A 14261-nucleotide genomic window follows, 5' to 3' on the forward strand; every position below is an offset into this window, starting at 1 on the left:
TTTACGGGTGAACCCCACCCCTGCGTTGTAGATCGCACATTTGTCAGTCGGCAAGACATTCCAACGAGAAAATACATCGACCAGACACTGTGCTGCCACCTTGTAACAGCCGACCAACAAACACACTTCCTTGGCTGAAAGCTAATCGATTTAATCGCATACTTTGAAATTTCTAGCGCGAGTACAAAACATTTATGCATCTACTAAATATCCATACGTTATTATCCGCGCACCCGCTAACCGCTGATTATGAAACAGGTTTTACATATATATATATATATATATAATTGCAGACACGTACAGGCTACTCAGTCTCGCATTTGCAATTTACAAGCAACTGTAAGAACCTGTGTGTACACGGGGGTGGCGCAAAAAAACCGACTATTTTTTTTTTTTTTCTCATTCTCGTATGACAAAATGTTAGTTTTTGATGTTTTAAGAGCCCACTCCAAAGGACAGCTGAAAAAAAAAATTTTGAGAGGTTGCTCCAAGTTTTTTAAAATGTCGAAAATCGTCAAAAAATTAAATTAAACAAATTGTATTTTCGATATTTTGTTTGATTTTTAATTCATGTCGTGGTGTATTGTTATCGATTCTTTCTTACTAAATTCAGGAAAAAAAATTCATGAAATTTTAATAGGAATATCAAAAGGTTGCTCGAAAAAATCTAAAGAAATGCACCAAAAAATTTAAAAAAAATCATGAGCGACCTTTCAAAATTCAAATTTTGAACTGAAACTTTCAGAGACTTATTTGTTTTTTATCTAAAAAATTATACCGTAGCGACAAAAAAAATTTGAAAAAAAAAATCGATTTTTGACGGGTTCTGAGGTTTCAAAAACTGTGGAACGACCTCTCAAAATTTTTTTTTTGAACTGTCCTTTGGAGTGGGCTCTTAAAACATCAAAAACTAACATTTTGTCACACGAGACTCAAAAAAAAAAAATATAGTCGGTCTTTTTGCGCTACCCTAGTGTATACACATGACACGTACTTTGAGGTGTATGTGTGCGGCACTCGCAAAGATAAGTCACAACAAGATAGGGATTATTCTATAGAATCTCTGTCGTTCTTTTGAATTATTTATTATCAACCAAGTTTCTTTTGAAATCACTTTCATGTGCATGTGCGAATGATTTTTTCAATATATATGTATATATGTTTTTATCTTTTTCTTTACAATATATTTGGTAGATTTTGGCTATTGCCTTTAACCTTGTCTCGCTGTCCCTTTTATTTATACCTATATACAAATATATGTGCTTACCAATATACATTTCTTTTTTTGCATTTATCTTATTTCGTTGATGATTTTGGCCAACATATTTTATAATTCGGACGTAATCACCCAAATCCATTACATTCGTTACAGAACCTATCGACGCGCCCTGTTGCCTTGTTTTATTACTGCAAGCATGAATATATTTCACGGATCTACGACGATGTTGCAGAATTCTTCAGTTCTCTCAGAATTTGCAAAATTCTATGCATATTTGCTCGAATTCGAGGTGCATGTATTACAAATAAGTCCGTATGTCTATAATACGACTGGCAGTAATGAAAAAAAAAAATCCTTCTGAAAAGTTTCCGTCATTTGTTTTGGCTTACTAACATAATAATCCTGACGTCTAGAAACTGATATAAAGTCACCGGTCAGGATGAACTACGCCCTATATTCTACAGAGTCTTTAGCAGATCTGCCGTGACTTGTAATCAGATACTGAATAGAAACATATTATTGGAAAGGAATCCATTTGACGCACGACGCATGTCGAGTATCCTGTTTCATTTCTCACTAATTCGATGACTTTCTGATGAATATCCTGTTATTGTACGTTTCTGATATAGATAAAAGATGTGTTTCATCCGAATTGATGATTTAATGGCTAACCGTTTGATTATTGACCGGAATCAACGTTTCATTTCTGCGTCCATGTCCTCGACGTTCACCACAAGTTCTTACGAGCCCAAACGAGAGGAAAATGTATGAAAGAATTGAATATCATTGAGAATTCTAAAAAACAAGTATTGATTTATAACTAAGCGAACATCTTTGGCGCCTCGAAATTACATGTAAATATTTTGTTTGCTGTCCCGGCTGTAGCGATTTGAGTCATCCAGAAATAACTAATTGGAACATTGTAGACAAGAGAATTATTGCAGAAGTCATTCATAATTCACCTACAGCTGCTTTTTGTTCGGGAGAATCCGATACTGCTGTGATAGATTCGACCGTGTTCAATGGAATGGAGAACTTGGCTACAACGTGATGTCCGTTACCAATAGAGACGTCGCACTGAGTCGGGCGAGAGAATTCGTGACACGACAAACTTACAGGAAGCTGTGAGATGGCCGATGTTTTTGCGGTCAACCACGATTTCCATTTTTGGTTTTTTATCAGAGTTGACGTATGTTTGCGCTTATGATGTAACCCATTTTACCCTTTGCTGCACGTTGAAGGCATTAAGTGTAGTTCGTAGAGTGAAGTTCCGCAGTCGAAAAGAATCCACGATTCACGGTGTACGTCGAAGAGACGTCATGTCGCGGGATCCTCGAGCCCTACTGATGGTAATACCATTACTATTTGGTTGTCTCGTGTTGGCTGTCGGGAATTCTAAAATCAAGGGTAAGTGGAAATATTGAGGCACTCGGAGAGAAAGTGATGTTAGAAATCTAATTGGGTACATGATACTGTTGACCGAATTTCGAAGTCGTGATATCCGCATCACTGGAGCTGTATCCACGCCACGTCACGTATATAATTGATTCTATAGTTCTTCATGCATAATTTTTTTTTTTTTCACTCCAATACGGCACAAAGAAGGCGTACTCGCTTGTGTCGAAATCTTCTTCCTATTCAGAGTCATGACCGATTGAAAATGAACGAATATGATACTTGTTTTATTGTTTGGAAATTCATATTGCGAACGTAATGCGCTAAATGTCAGATGAACATCATGAAATTGATGAGCAGGTCGCTTCGACCAAAAACAACTGTTCCAAGAGAAATTGGAAGAGGTAAAATCCCTGCTGGTCAGTAGCCTGAATGTTAGTCGGCATGGACAACCTCACAAATCCCTTTGTAAGTTTTCTGTACTTTGTGCTAGGTCGGACTATTCCGGATGCCACATATGTTTGGGGGATCGCAGGAAATCCAACGGCTCTAGAATGCGAGGTGCTGGGATCTGTTGCTAACTTTGGGTGGCGAAAAATCGAAGGGCAACCGACAAGCGAGGAGAACTTGAGGGAAATCACCGAAACTTGGCGCTACAACAAGACGTATTCAAGAACGAGTCTATATTTTTCAAACTTCTCATGGAGAGACGAAGGAACTTACGAATGCTGGGCAAATGATGACGAAAACTTGACAACAAGCAATGACATTAAACTTTCTGTTGATTGGAAGGTGGAATACGTACAGTTGCCTCTCGTTGCTTTGGATGCGAATAGGATTTGTGTGAGATGGGAGATGTTGCGTCTTATAAATAACAATTTGGTTCCGTCGCTTCGCATTGAATCCCAGGAAAACGATTCACGCGGATGGCATGATGGGTATCAGACGTCCACTGAGTTCCTCAACGGTATTTTTATTGCAAGAGGATTAAAACAAGACACAGACTACTGGTTCAAATTTATTTGGAAAATGCAAGATTCAGATATTATTGTTACTTTTTCCGGACGAACAAAGACTCTAAAGAGAAATACAGGTATAGTAGCTTCTCAATTTATACAAAATTCCACCCTGCAGTAAATGAATATCACTGTCGCTATGGAAATTTTTAATTTGCTATGAGAAACTCCGTTCATTTTTTTATAATCAGAGATTTTTTAAACATGTATGGAAATAAATTTGAATATTTATTTTTGTCACCTTATTCGGTGAAATTTGTGCAAACCCATTTCGTATTTATTCAAGGTGATTCACTGTGATTTATTTTAATGCAGAACCTCTATACCTTCCAATCGTTTCGGCTAGAAAAACGTCTGTCGATTCAATAACGATTGAATGGACAAAGCCACCTCTGAAAGTGGAAGATTGCTTCAAGGGGTACATAGTTGAAATATACGAGTCAAACAGCAAAGGAAATTTCATATTCAAGTACTCAGTAACCACTATAAACACCTATAGAAAATTTGAGAATCTGAGAACTTCAGCCACTTATACATTCGTATTACGTTCATGCAGCGATTCTTCGTGTCAACAATACCTTGGCGAGAGTTTCTGGTTGAAAGATATCGTCCCGAAAGACAGGGGTATTGATATTACATTAACGGGTATACATTGGCGAGGAAAAACATGATTAACCTCGAAATTTCCAGATCCGAAATTCACCCCGAATGTTTCGATAGTCGAAACGGGCGTCGCTTCAGCAACGATTGCGTGGGACTCACCACCGGCGAACTTGGAAGACCGCATTTATTACTACAAATTAGCGTTGCACAACGAAGACTTCCATAAGGAACTGTACGTAAACAAGACTGAGAATTCTCACACATTCGAAAATCTACCGCCGAACACGACTCATCGATTCAAAGTAGCGGCCTGCAGCGATTACAAAACGCAATGCGGTAATTGGAGCGAGGAACGAAAAGCGTTTACACAAATTACAGGTATGACATGGAGATCTCAAGGAATTTAAGTGGGTATAAAAAGAAGACTCTAGGTCACTCGCTTTCTTCAGAATTCGTTGATCATCATTCTATTTCTGTAACTAAACCGGTGAGAAGCGTAACATTTTTCGGCTTCTTGCTTCTTCTCAGCTGCGAAGTGTAAATCACAATCCATTTGCATGTGTGTTGACATGAAGTTGGGACGTATGAGAAAACGTATTTATCATGTTGTATGGCTAGTTAGGCTCATGTACTCAAACGAACTGCAGGTAGAGTGGCGGTATCCAAGGCAGTCAATGATAATAACAGGAGAAATTAACCGTTCAATCAGTCGTATATTGTTAAATTCACACGCGTTGGATTAGTTTGTTACAAAAGATAGCAATGAACAATTAGATTTGGCTCCATCAAACTGGATCAGGATTGTGGATGTCCTGATATGATAACCTGGTTAGCTTGCGCCAAGGCGCGGAATTACAGAATTTACGAAGAAAAATATTAGTGACTAGTAGTTCTTGCCATCAGGTTTTCTTGGAATACCCTGCCGGGGACGCGTTTTACGAGAGTTTCTTCTAACCTTTCGGCCTTGTAACGGATCATTCTGAAATGCCACGTAACAACGTATTGTTGATTCAATTACGTTATCCGATTATCAGATTCCAGAAGTGGGATAGAAGATGAAATATGGCTGATCACGGGAGCAATAGCTGTTCTACTCGTCATCGTCGTTGGAACGCTGCTGGCTCGGAACTATCGCAGAAAGGTACTTTATACCCTGATAAATTTAGTCTTGGCTCTCGTGCCACGGTAACATTCGTTAACATGGGAAATGGCTCTGACATTGTTGTACAGACACTGAAGCGAAAAATGATAAAAGCAAGATTGGAGTACTTCAATTTCGGGGCCCAGATTTCTCTTGATCCAGAATTGGCTGTGAGCGATCAGGCCGAGTTACTGCCGTATAACAAGAAATGGGAATTTCCACGGGATCTTCTGAAACTCGGTAATCCGCTGCTTTATTTCTATCCCAGTAGTAGAAACTGAATACTAACCAAAAAACTCGGTATTCATAGTTAAGGATCAAGTATCGAAGGATGAGGTTTTTTAGTCAATTGACATTTTCTTTCTGACGTGAAATCATTCACTTGGTGTTTCTGCAGAAAAGTTTCAGGTCTTTTCGTCATACGTATCCGGCCCAGACCCTTTGTCCGATAACCAACTCGCTCTGTCGAAGTTTTTCCAAGTACAACGAATCGTCATGCATACTATTTACCTTTCAGACGAAGTACTAGGAAGTGGTGCGTTCGGCGTTGTGAGAATGGGACATGCGAAAACGATTTCCTCACGCGAGACAGTCACGACAGTTGCCGTCAAGACGGTCCGACCGACGGCCAACCTGAAGTGCATGAAGGCCCTTTATCGCGAACTCAAGATTCTCGTCTACCTGGGTCAACATCTGAACATCGTCAACCTTCTCGGCGCGTGTACCAAAAATATTGATTTGGGTGAGTCAGTGTATCATCGTCGTCACAACATCCGACGTCATATGGAGAATAAGACTCACATATTCCGTTGAATTTCGATAGGAGAACTCTTGGTCATCGTCGAATACTGCCGATACGGGAATTTGCACGACTACTTGATACGACGCAGAGTCAACGTTGTCAATCAATTGAACAGTTCCGGAGAAAAAATCAGCGTTTTGACTGCCTGTGAAGACGCGATGAATATCGATGACGTTGGGTAAGTCGCATGACCCAACACTGACATAAATGTTGGTGATTTCCGACTCATCTTTGTTACGTCTCTATTTATTCGTGTCATTATGACGGCGATATCATCATGATTTGTTTGACGATAGCTGCAATTGACTTCAAACCGATTCCCACCTTTAGAACCGGAATTCTCTTCACTTATTTTCGAATGGTCTCGGGAGAATATCATGACTTGACATGAGCTAATCAATTTATCTTGTCGCAACTGAATTGCGATGAATCTCCGAGGACTAACCGTCATCGTCGAAACGGTTACGCGTTTGTCCAGAGGATTCGTGAGAAACGAGTTCATTATTTCACCATCTAAACTGTAGCTTAATTTTATTGTGTTATTCATGCAGTATCAACACGGATAGAGATTCCGACGGTAATTCAGAAATAATCAACTGCCCGAGTGACGTTGCTTCCACGACTACGGATGCGAGAGTAGAAGAGTGTTCCTCTAATGATATTTCAACGGAACTCACCGCGCCATTGAAGTATCCAGGTGATCAGACAGACTTCAACTCAAGGCCGATGTGCACGTCCGACTTGGTGTGTTGGGCTTGGCAGGTCTCGTGTGGCATGCAGTACATCAGCGAGAAAAGAGTATGAAAAAATTCAAGACTGTCATCTTTTCGTAACAGCAGTCCCAAATGCTGACATATTTCACACGTGGTTTTATTCGCTAGCCTTAGACCAACATCAAAAATCACCCAAGTCTGTACGGACATTGGTGCGTAGAATGGAGTCTGCGATTATTCGTGTTTCAGATAATACACGGTGACTTGGCAACGAGAAATATGCTTCTAACCGACGACAACGTGGTGAAGATCTGTGACTTTGGTTTGTCCAAGTCTCTCAGGGAAGAAGAGAATCAGACGAGCACGGAAAACGGTCCTCTTCCCGTCAAGTGGATGGCCATCGAGTCGCTCAGAGATCGAGTATTTTCCACCAAATCGGACGTCTGGTCTTTCGGGGTGGTTTTGTGGGAACTGTTCTCCTTAGCGAGAACTCCTTACCCCCTGATAAGACCCGAGGATATGTGCCAAACACTGGCCGAAGGTTATCGTATGGAGAAACCGCAATACGCGTCAAGAAGCATGTGAGTGCCAAGAGCCGATTTTACCCGAATCGTCAACGAATAAACACGCAACTCATAAGAATGTTCCAAACCAAGATTTTTCACTTGTTCTTCAGTTACCAAATGATGCTTCGTTGCTGGAAAGCGGAGCCATCGGAACGACCATCGTTCGAAAGGCTGAAGATCGACATTTCCGAGTTAATTGAAGAGCATGTGAAAACGGTAAGCTCGATCGCTTGTAAAATTTGCAAGTGTATATCCATCGTTACCTGCTAAATCATCTGCATCAATTATACTTGACAAATTGTGAAAAGCAACACTTATTTGTGTCTTCAATAGAGCGATTTAGTTCAAAAAAATTTCAATATCCCTCCAGGCGTATGCAAAAAATGCTCCCTTCGAGCCTGAAAAGAAGCCTCAAAAAGAATGAGCACTGTGGTTTCACCAGTTTCAGTGTGGAAAAAAAATATTTTCTCATAAACGTGAAAAATCGATATTCGCAAAATCTTAACACAACTTGTTTTTTTTTGTGTTTTAGAAAGAAATGTATCATTTTATTTTTTGCGACCCTTTTATATCGTTATTTCTCTGTTATGCGCTTCAGATAATTTTTTCCGGCCGTGACGTGTTCCTTGGTACAATATGAATAAAATAATACCTGTCAAAGGCTTGCTAATATCTATTTTTCACTTGTTCAAAAAAATAGTTCTCACACTCTTCAAAACCGGTGCTGCAGTGATCAGTCTTTTTGATGCTTCCATTCAGACCAGAAGCAAGAATTTGTATCATACGCCCGTAGAAAAATCAAGAATTTTCAAAATGTGAAACACCCGAATATAAATACAACGGACAACCGAATGATTTTGTTTCCAAGTTGCATGATGTAACGCCACGATGGTGGCATAAAAACACATTTCAGTTTTACCTAGATTTGGGCAATCCGTACACCAGGATTTACGCGGATATCTGGAAACGCGACAGAGAGACTCCGGCAAGTGCGGAAGAATCGGGCGCCCTCCGAGAAGATTCGTGATAAAATCATTCCGGTCAACGTATTTAATGTTGATTCGTGTTCGCCTATCTGCATGGATCTACCACGATGCATCGCAAGCAGGGATACAATATCGTCAAAACTAAAGTTTTGCCCTCGGTTTTGCCTAACAAAGATCCCGAGACACTGCATTTCCCGTCAACATCTGCAGCACGATTCAGGTTCGATGAGTCGTTTTTTTTTTATCTGAAAACATTCCCTCCGTATATCAATTCCCAAAGTCAGTATAACTTTTATAAATACACTGTGTGAAGAAATACATTCAACAAATCACGTGATGCATCCTGATGCACGCGGTCCTTATTTGTAGAGGTCGGATCGAGCCACGAATCGGTCTTATGTACATACAATGAAAAGCAACCGGATAATGTCGGTCGATGGAACGTGAAAGGTTCTGATAGGATGTCATTCAAATAACCAATCATGGTATGTCGAATCCTATTGAAGTTTTCAAGCAATGAAATTCGACTTTTGAAAAAAAGAAATCCTCTGAATTGCCATTTTAAATAAAATTTCTTCAAATGAAAGTCACGTATCCGAAGGCTTAAAAAACGTTCCGATCGAATCAGCCATTTCCAGTGCTCATACGTGGTAAAACTGATGAAAATTGTAAATTAAAAAACTTGACGAATTTCGAAAACTCCATTCTTTTCATTTTGTTGAAAATGAAAATTGATTTTAAATCAAACGGTATAAATTTTGAACATGTAACAAATTTTCTCGAATTCTACGCGGCCTGATCACGAAACAAACGTGCTCGCAAAATTCCGTTATTTATTTTTCATACAGAATCTGAAACACCGGATGAACATTTGAAAGCATTTGAAACATTCTATTGCAAAGCAGAACAGTGAATAGAAATAAAGAAAACTACACATATCGGTCGTGTTGCGTTAGCTTCGAACGAGTTTTTGGCGATATTTATCCATATCGACAACTGGAGGTAAAAATGTCGATATCATACGTCGACATCTTACATAATCGATACTCGTACTGCAATATCGATTAGAGTGTATCAAAATCTCAACTGCCGAACAATAAACTGAGAATAATTCGATTTAGAGAAACCTGAAATACTAACAATAAATGTATTTTCCTAGCTTAAGTGTATCATTGTAAGATCAATGTTATTATCGAGTTATAATGGATTCTGCTCAGATGATTAAATTTAATTTCCTGTACGGCAAAATGTTATGTACAATGAATATTTCCACTACTAAAGTAAGTCTAAATAAACAACACAATCTAAAGCAGATTTACAATTCTTCTTCCAAGTAACATATTCGTCGATATTTTCTACATCGATATTGAAGAGCGCGATAAATATCGATACAAAATATCGATACACCAACGAAATCACCGAACACCATTCAGACTGCTGCTCCTCCTCAATATTCAATTCCAAATCCAAGTTTACGGGTGAACCCCACCCCCGCGTTGTAGATCGCAAATTTGTCAGTCGACAAGACATTCCAACGAGAAAATGCATCGACCAGACATTGTGCTGCCACCTTGTAACAGCCGACTAACAAACACACTTCCTTGGCTGAAAGCCAATCGATTTAATCGCATACTTTGAAATTTCTACCGCGAGTACAAAACATTTATGCATCTGCTAAATATCCATACGTTATTATCCGCACACCCGCTAACCGCTGATTATAAAACAGGTTTTACATATATATATATATAATTGTACACACGTACAGGCTACTCAGTTTAGCATTCGAAATTTACGAGCATCCTATTAACGCGCCTTGTTTCCTTGTTTTAATACTGCAAGCATGAATATATTTTGCTAATTGTAAGACTACATCACGTCTATTTTATAAAATACTGCAGAATTCTATGCCTGACAAAGTTGGACATGAAAATGAATGCAATATCAGATTCAGATTCCATAAAGTGGGTTGGAAAATTGTATCAAAGCGTGAATAAAAATTTGAAATAAAGCAATGGAAAAATCGTCTTCAAATCATCCGACTCTTCAAACTCAAACACCGTACAAAACCGAAGCTTCACATGTATTGCTCTTAAAGATTTTCTTGGTTCATGTAACAAAAATTATTGTTCATCACGATGCACTGATTATATCCTTTTCATCCACGCGAGACTTGATTGTATTATTACTGTACGAATCGACAGACATTTCATCTTTGCTTGTGCAACGTTCAAAAAATGTTAGCTGGTAACGAATTCCTGATTCTACAGATTATGTGAAGATCGAAAAAATCCTCAAAAAATTTTTATTCTGTTTTAGAATCTTCAAATATTACGTATAATTGATAAAAGATAAGCGTAATTTCATAACGGATGTACCTAATTTACCACATTCTTAATCATAATGAAAGGTTGAAGAATTTCTTCACCAATTTCAATAAAATTCATTCTTCATCAATTCTGGATATCTACTGGAACGTATTACACAGGACTCAAAAAAAATATTTTATATATATATATATATTTATAAAAATGACCTCCATTTCCCTCTATCACATACGCTATTCTTGCAAAATACAAGGTGTTTGGCATAACAAAGCTTAACAATAATGAAAAAACTACCATTTCATCACAATGAGCTAAACAATATTTCTTAAAAACTTAAACAAAAATTTCCACTATGAAATATATTCTACATTCCTTCTTCGTTCTTTTTGCCCATGAAAACCTATAATTTGATACTTTTCCGAATACGTTTTCGCTTTCTATTTTCTGTTTTCCGCTTGAGAATCCAACAGTATTCAGCTATCATCTTACAATTAAATGAAAGTAAGAAGTCACTTTTGCTAAGGATTTTTATAATCAAGAATAAAATCGCAGATTTCTAGTTAAGCTGAAGTTTCACTTTAAATGAAACTACAAACACGAGTTCAAGAAAAAACCTGACATTTTTTTCGGTTTCAGTTAATAAAAATCTATAAAAAAAACAATATAAAAAACCTGCGCAGTTTCTTGGTTGCAGATCTGCACTATCCGATTAAACGTGGTTTTTATTTTTGTTTTCTGTATTTACACGAAGGAGCTTCCACCAAACTGTAAACAATCGCTTATACTCTTTCATCGATATTTACAAAATCCAACATGTTATGCCGCGACACGTTGGTGCAAACTGTAGATAAATCCGAAAACAAAAAAAAACACGCACTGCAATTGTGTTGAATTTTTTTGTTCAGCTGCCTTCGACCAACTCAAAATAACTGAAAGAAGTCCCTATATTTACAATCACGAAATCGCACTTCAAGATCGTCTATTTTTCAGTTTTTCTCTAATCTCTTTTAACGATGGTTCAATTATCTCGATTTCTGAATTTCGTTCGGAATCTGTAAACGATCTTGGAGACGAGCAGAAAAATTCGATCAGTCCCACGACGAAGACGATCAACGCAGCTGGATAATAATTCCGACCGTTTGAATCCCGAGAGGTCTTTTTTGTTTCGAGGGTCGAGTCCTGGAGTCGGAATTCCACAAAAATCCAGGAAACAAAGAAGATTCCTGCCTCGGCCTCGGTTTCGGGCCTTCGAATTCGTACGTATGTATCTAGACATGATCTACGTGTACAGAAGCCCGTAAAATAGATTTCACGAGCCTTTAGACCTTCGGACCAAATTGTTGGTCATCTCTATATAGAACGAGGAGGAAAGTCTCTCGGAAATTCTCGTTTACGGCTAATTGACCGTACAAACACTTCGACGACGATTCTGTGCCACGTGCTGGCTGGTTCGCATCACTTTGTCGGATTTCGTCACGGCGGGTTTCGTAATAATAAGCGTAGGTAATTTAGACTGTATCAAAAAAATTGAGAATTTTTTTTTTATATTATACTGAAAATATTGTTCAAGATGACGAAAAAAAAATATCATCAAAATTTCAGATTTTAATATTGATATTTAGAGGTACCTCATCGCGATTTTCTACTTTCCATAAGAATAACATGGCAAAAATGGTTCTTGCTCCTTGCGATTTTTATAACTAGATAACGACTCGTCGTACAGAAAATTCATAAACATGTTCTTGTAGGAAATTGAACGTTCTACAAAAAAGGTCTCTTGTCATTTTACGATAAATCTACTCCTTCAAAAGTTATTTGAGATCAAACATCAGCAAAGGACCTCAAATAACTTTTGAAGGAGTAGATTTATCGTAAAATGACAAGAGACCTTTTTTGTAGAACGTTCAATTTCCTACAAAAACATGTTTATGAATTTTCTGTACGACGCGTCGTTATCTAGTTATAAAAATCGCAAGGAGCAAGAACCATTTTTGCCATGTTATTCTTATGGAAAGTAGAAAATCGCGATGAGGCACATCTTAAAATCAAAATTAAGAGCTCCCATTTTAACAGGCACCTTTTTTCGGTATCCTGAACAATATTTTCAGTATATTTTTCAAAAAAAAAAAAACAGTCAATTTTATTGATACAGTCTAGTAGGTAGGGATAAAAGGGAAGTCCGTCGAGAAGTGGTGGTTTGGCAGGAAAAAGGGGCCGGGGGGGGTGGGAGGGGGCAGGATTTGCAATTCGATTGCAAAAGATCTTGACGGTTAGAAATTTAAGCGCGGTATGGTGGAAACAGAATTATTGTAAAAACCTCGGAATATTTAATTTTCTGAAACGTAGAAATCTGATTTATTGAAAAATTTGAAAATAAGGAAGTTGGAAGTATATTGAAGAAGAGTCAAAATCCAGAAAGTTGAAAATTACACAACTTGTAAAACTGGGATATATTTTGATTTTTTATATTTCCGTCCATTCTAACGATTGTATATCAACTTTGATTTTCATAATTATAAATTGCTATAAGAATTCTATATCATGCAGCTCCACACGAGGTAGAAGTGCGATGATGTATTCGTAGACAGTCACTTTCGTGTACAAACCATTGAGAGAGCTCTTATGATCAGTTCCAATGACCGATGCGACGCGTATACGCTTTGCCAACAGTTTTAATTAATATCTTTGTTGAACAGTGCCTTACAAGTGTCTTGTATAATGGAGTGAAATAACATTCGAATTTGCTGTGCAAACATTTTATGAAACAATTTTTTTGTCTCGCAAGTCTCTCGCATTTTATATAAATTTATAATTGAATCTAGAAAAAGAAAAAGAAAAATAAAGAAGAAAAAAAAAAACAACAACAACAACAACACAACACGAAATTTTAGAAATCGAAGACTTCAATCCATCAATTTTTAGGTATCAACACATGTTATTGATATAATTAGCTACGTTATAAAAAAAAAAAAGAAAAACATTTATAATTTTTATCGGAATTCTGGTAAATCTTGTTAAATTACATTCGATTATTTTCACATCAATTGATTCATCATTCTCTTACAAACTTGAAGAGAAACTTGAAGAAAAATGTATTTAACAAGTATAAAATAATGCTTTCGTCCTGATTTTAAGTTACTCGGTTTAACCGTGTATAAAAGTGATTGAATCAAGCTCACCTTTTTCTGATTCACACAGCAATGCGCGTTACCCATAATTCCTTGTTCCTCTCAGGCCATCCAGTGAAATTTTCTATCAACGAACAGCGAATAACGCTTCACATTCACGTATTAAGAATCCATTGTATTTATCGATCACACACACACACACACAGACACAACTATCACCGATTTTAAAATCACTTTCACCGATTCTCACAGTCACATTTTCTTCGATTCACTGAAAAAACATTCGTCGATTTAGTATAACGAGATTTGCTTGCCGTTCGTGTTTACATTTCTTTTTCACATCAACAAACAAAACTAACAGTTCG

At 37.6% G+C, this 14261-nt stretch overlaps 2 protein-coding genes across 2 annotated transcripts in view; one reads left to right on the plus strand and one right to left on the minus strand.

The window, feature by feature from the left end:
- Positions 1-13998, minus strand: part of LOC124410717 (NAD(+) hydrolase sarm1) — a 182054-nt gene extending 168056 nt beyond the window's left edge. Inside the window, exon 1 of the mRNA XM_046889322.1 lies at positions 13948-13998. Coding sequence (XP_046745278.1) covers positions 13948-13983 — 36 coding nt within the window. The 5' untranslated portion in view covers positions 13984-13998. The remainder of the gene's footprint in view (positions 1-13947) is intronic.
- Positions 2539-8511, plus strand: LOC124410719 (vascular endothelial growth factor receptor 1-like). Its single transcript, XM_046889324.1, has 12 exons — positions 2539-2626; positions 3108-3707; positions 3946-4254; positions 4321-4611; positions 5268-5374; positions 5464-5614; positions 5892-6116; positions 6198-6354; positions 6728-6974; positions 7139-7470; positions 7566-7671; positions 8369-8511. Exons 1-12 carry the CDS (start codon positions 2539-2541, stop codon positions 8480-8482), a joined length of 2727 nt encoding a protein of 908 aa, XP_046745280.1. The 3' UTR covers positions 8483-8511.
- Positions 13999-14261: the final 263 nt, after the last annotated feature.

Source organism: Diprion similis, chromosome 9, assembly GCF_021155765.1.
Source record: "Diprion similis isolate iyDipSimi1 chromosome 9, iyDipSimi1.1, whole genome shotgun sequence".
In the NCBI taxonomy this organism is placed as follows: Eukaryota; Metazoa; Arthropoda; class Insecta; order Hymenoptera; family Diprionidae; genus Diprion; species Diprion similis.

Excerpts from the sequence above, each read along its gene's own strand:
- LOC124410719 (XM_046889324.1), top strand. The coding sequence starts at position 2,539 with ATGTCGCGGGATCCTCGAGCCCTACTGATGGTAATACCATTACTATTT. Across the intron at positions 2,627-3,107 it reads CGGGAATTCTAAAATCAAGG|GTCGGACTATTCCGGATGCC; the intron begins GTAAGTGGAAAT and ends ACTTTGTGCTAG. Across the intron at positions 3,708-3,945 it reads GACTCTAAAGAGAAATACAG|AACCTCTATACCTTCCAATC; the intron begins GTATAGTAGCTT and ends ATTTTAATGCAG.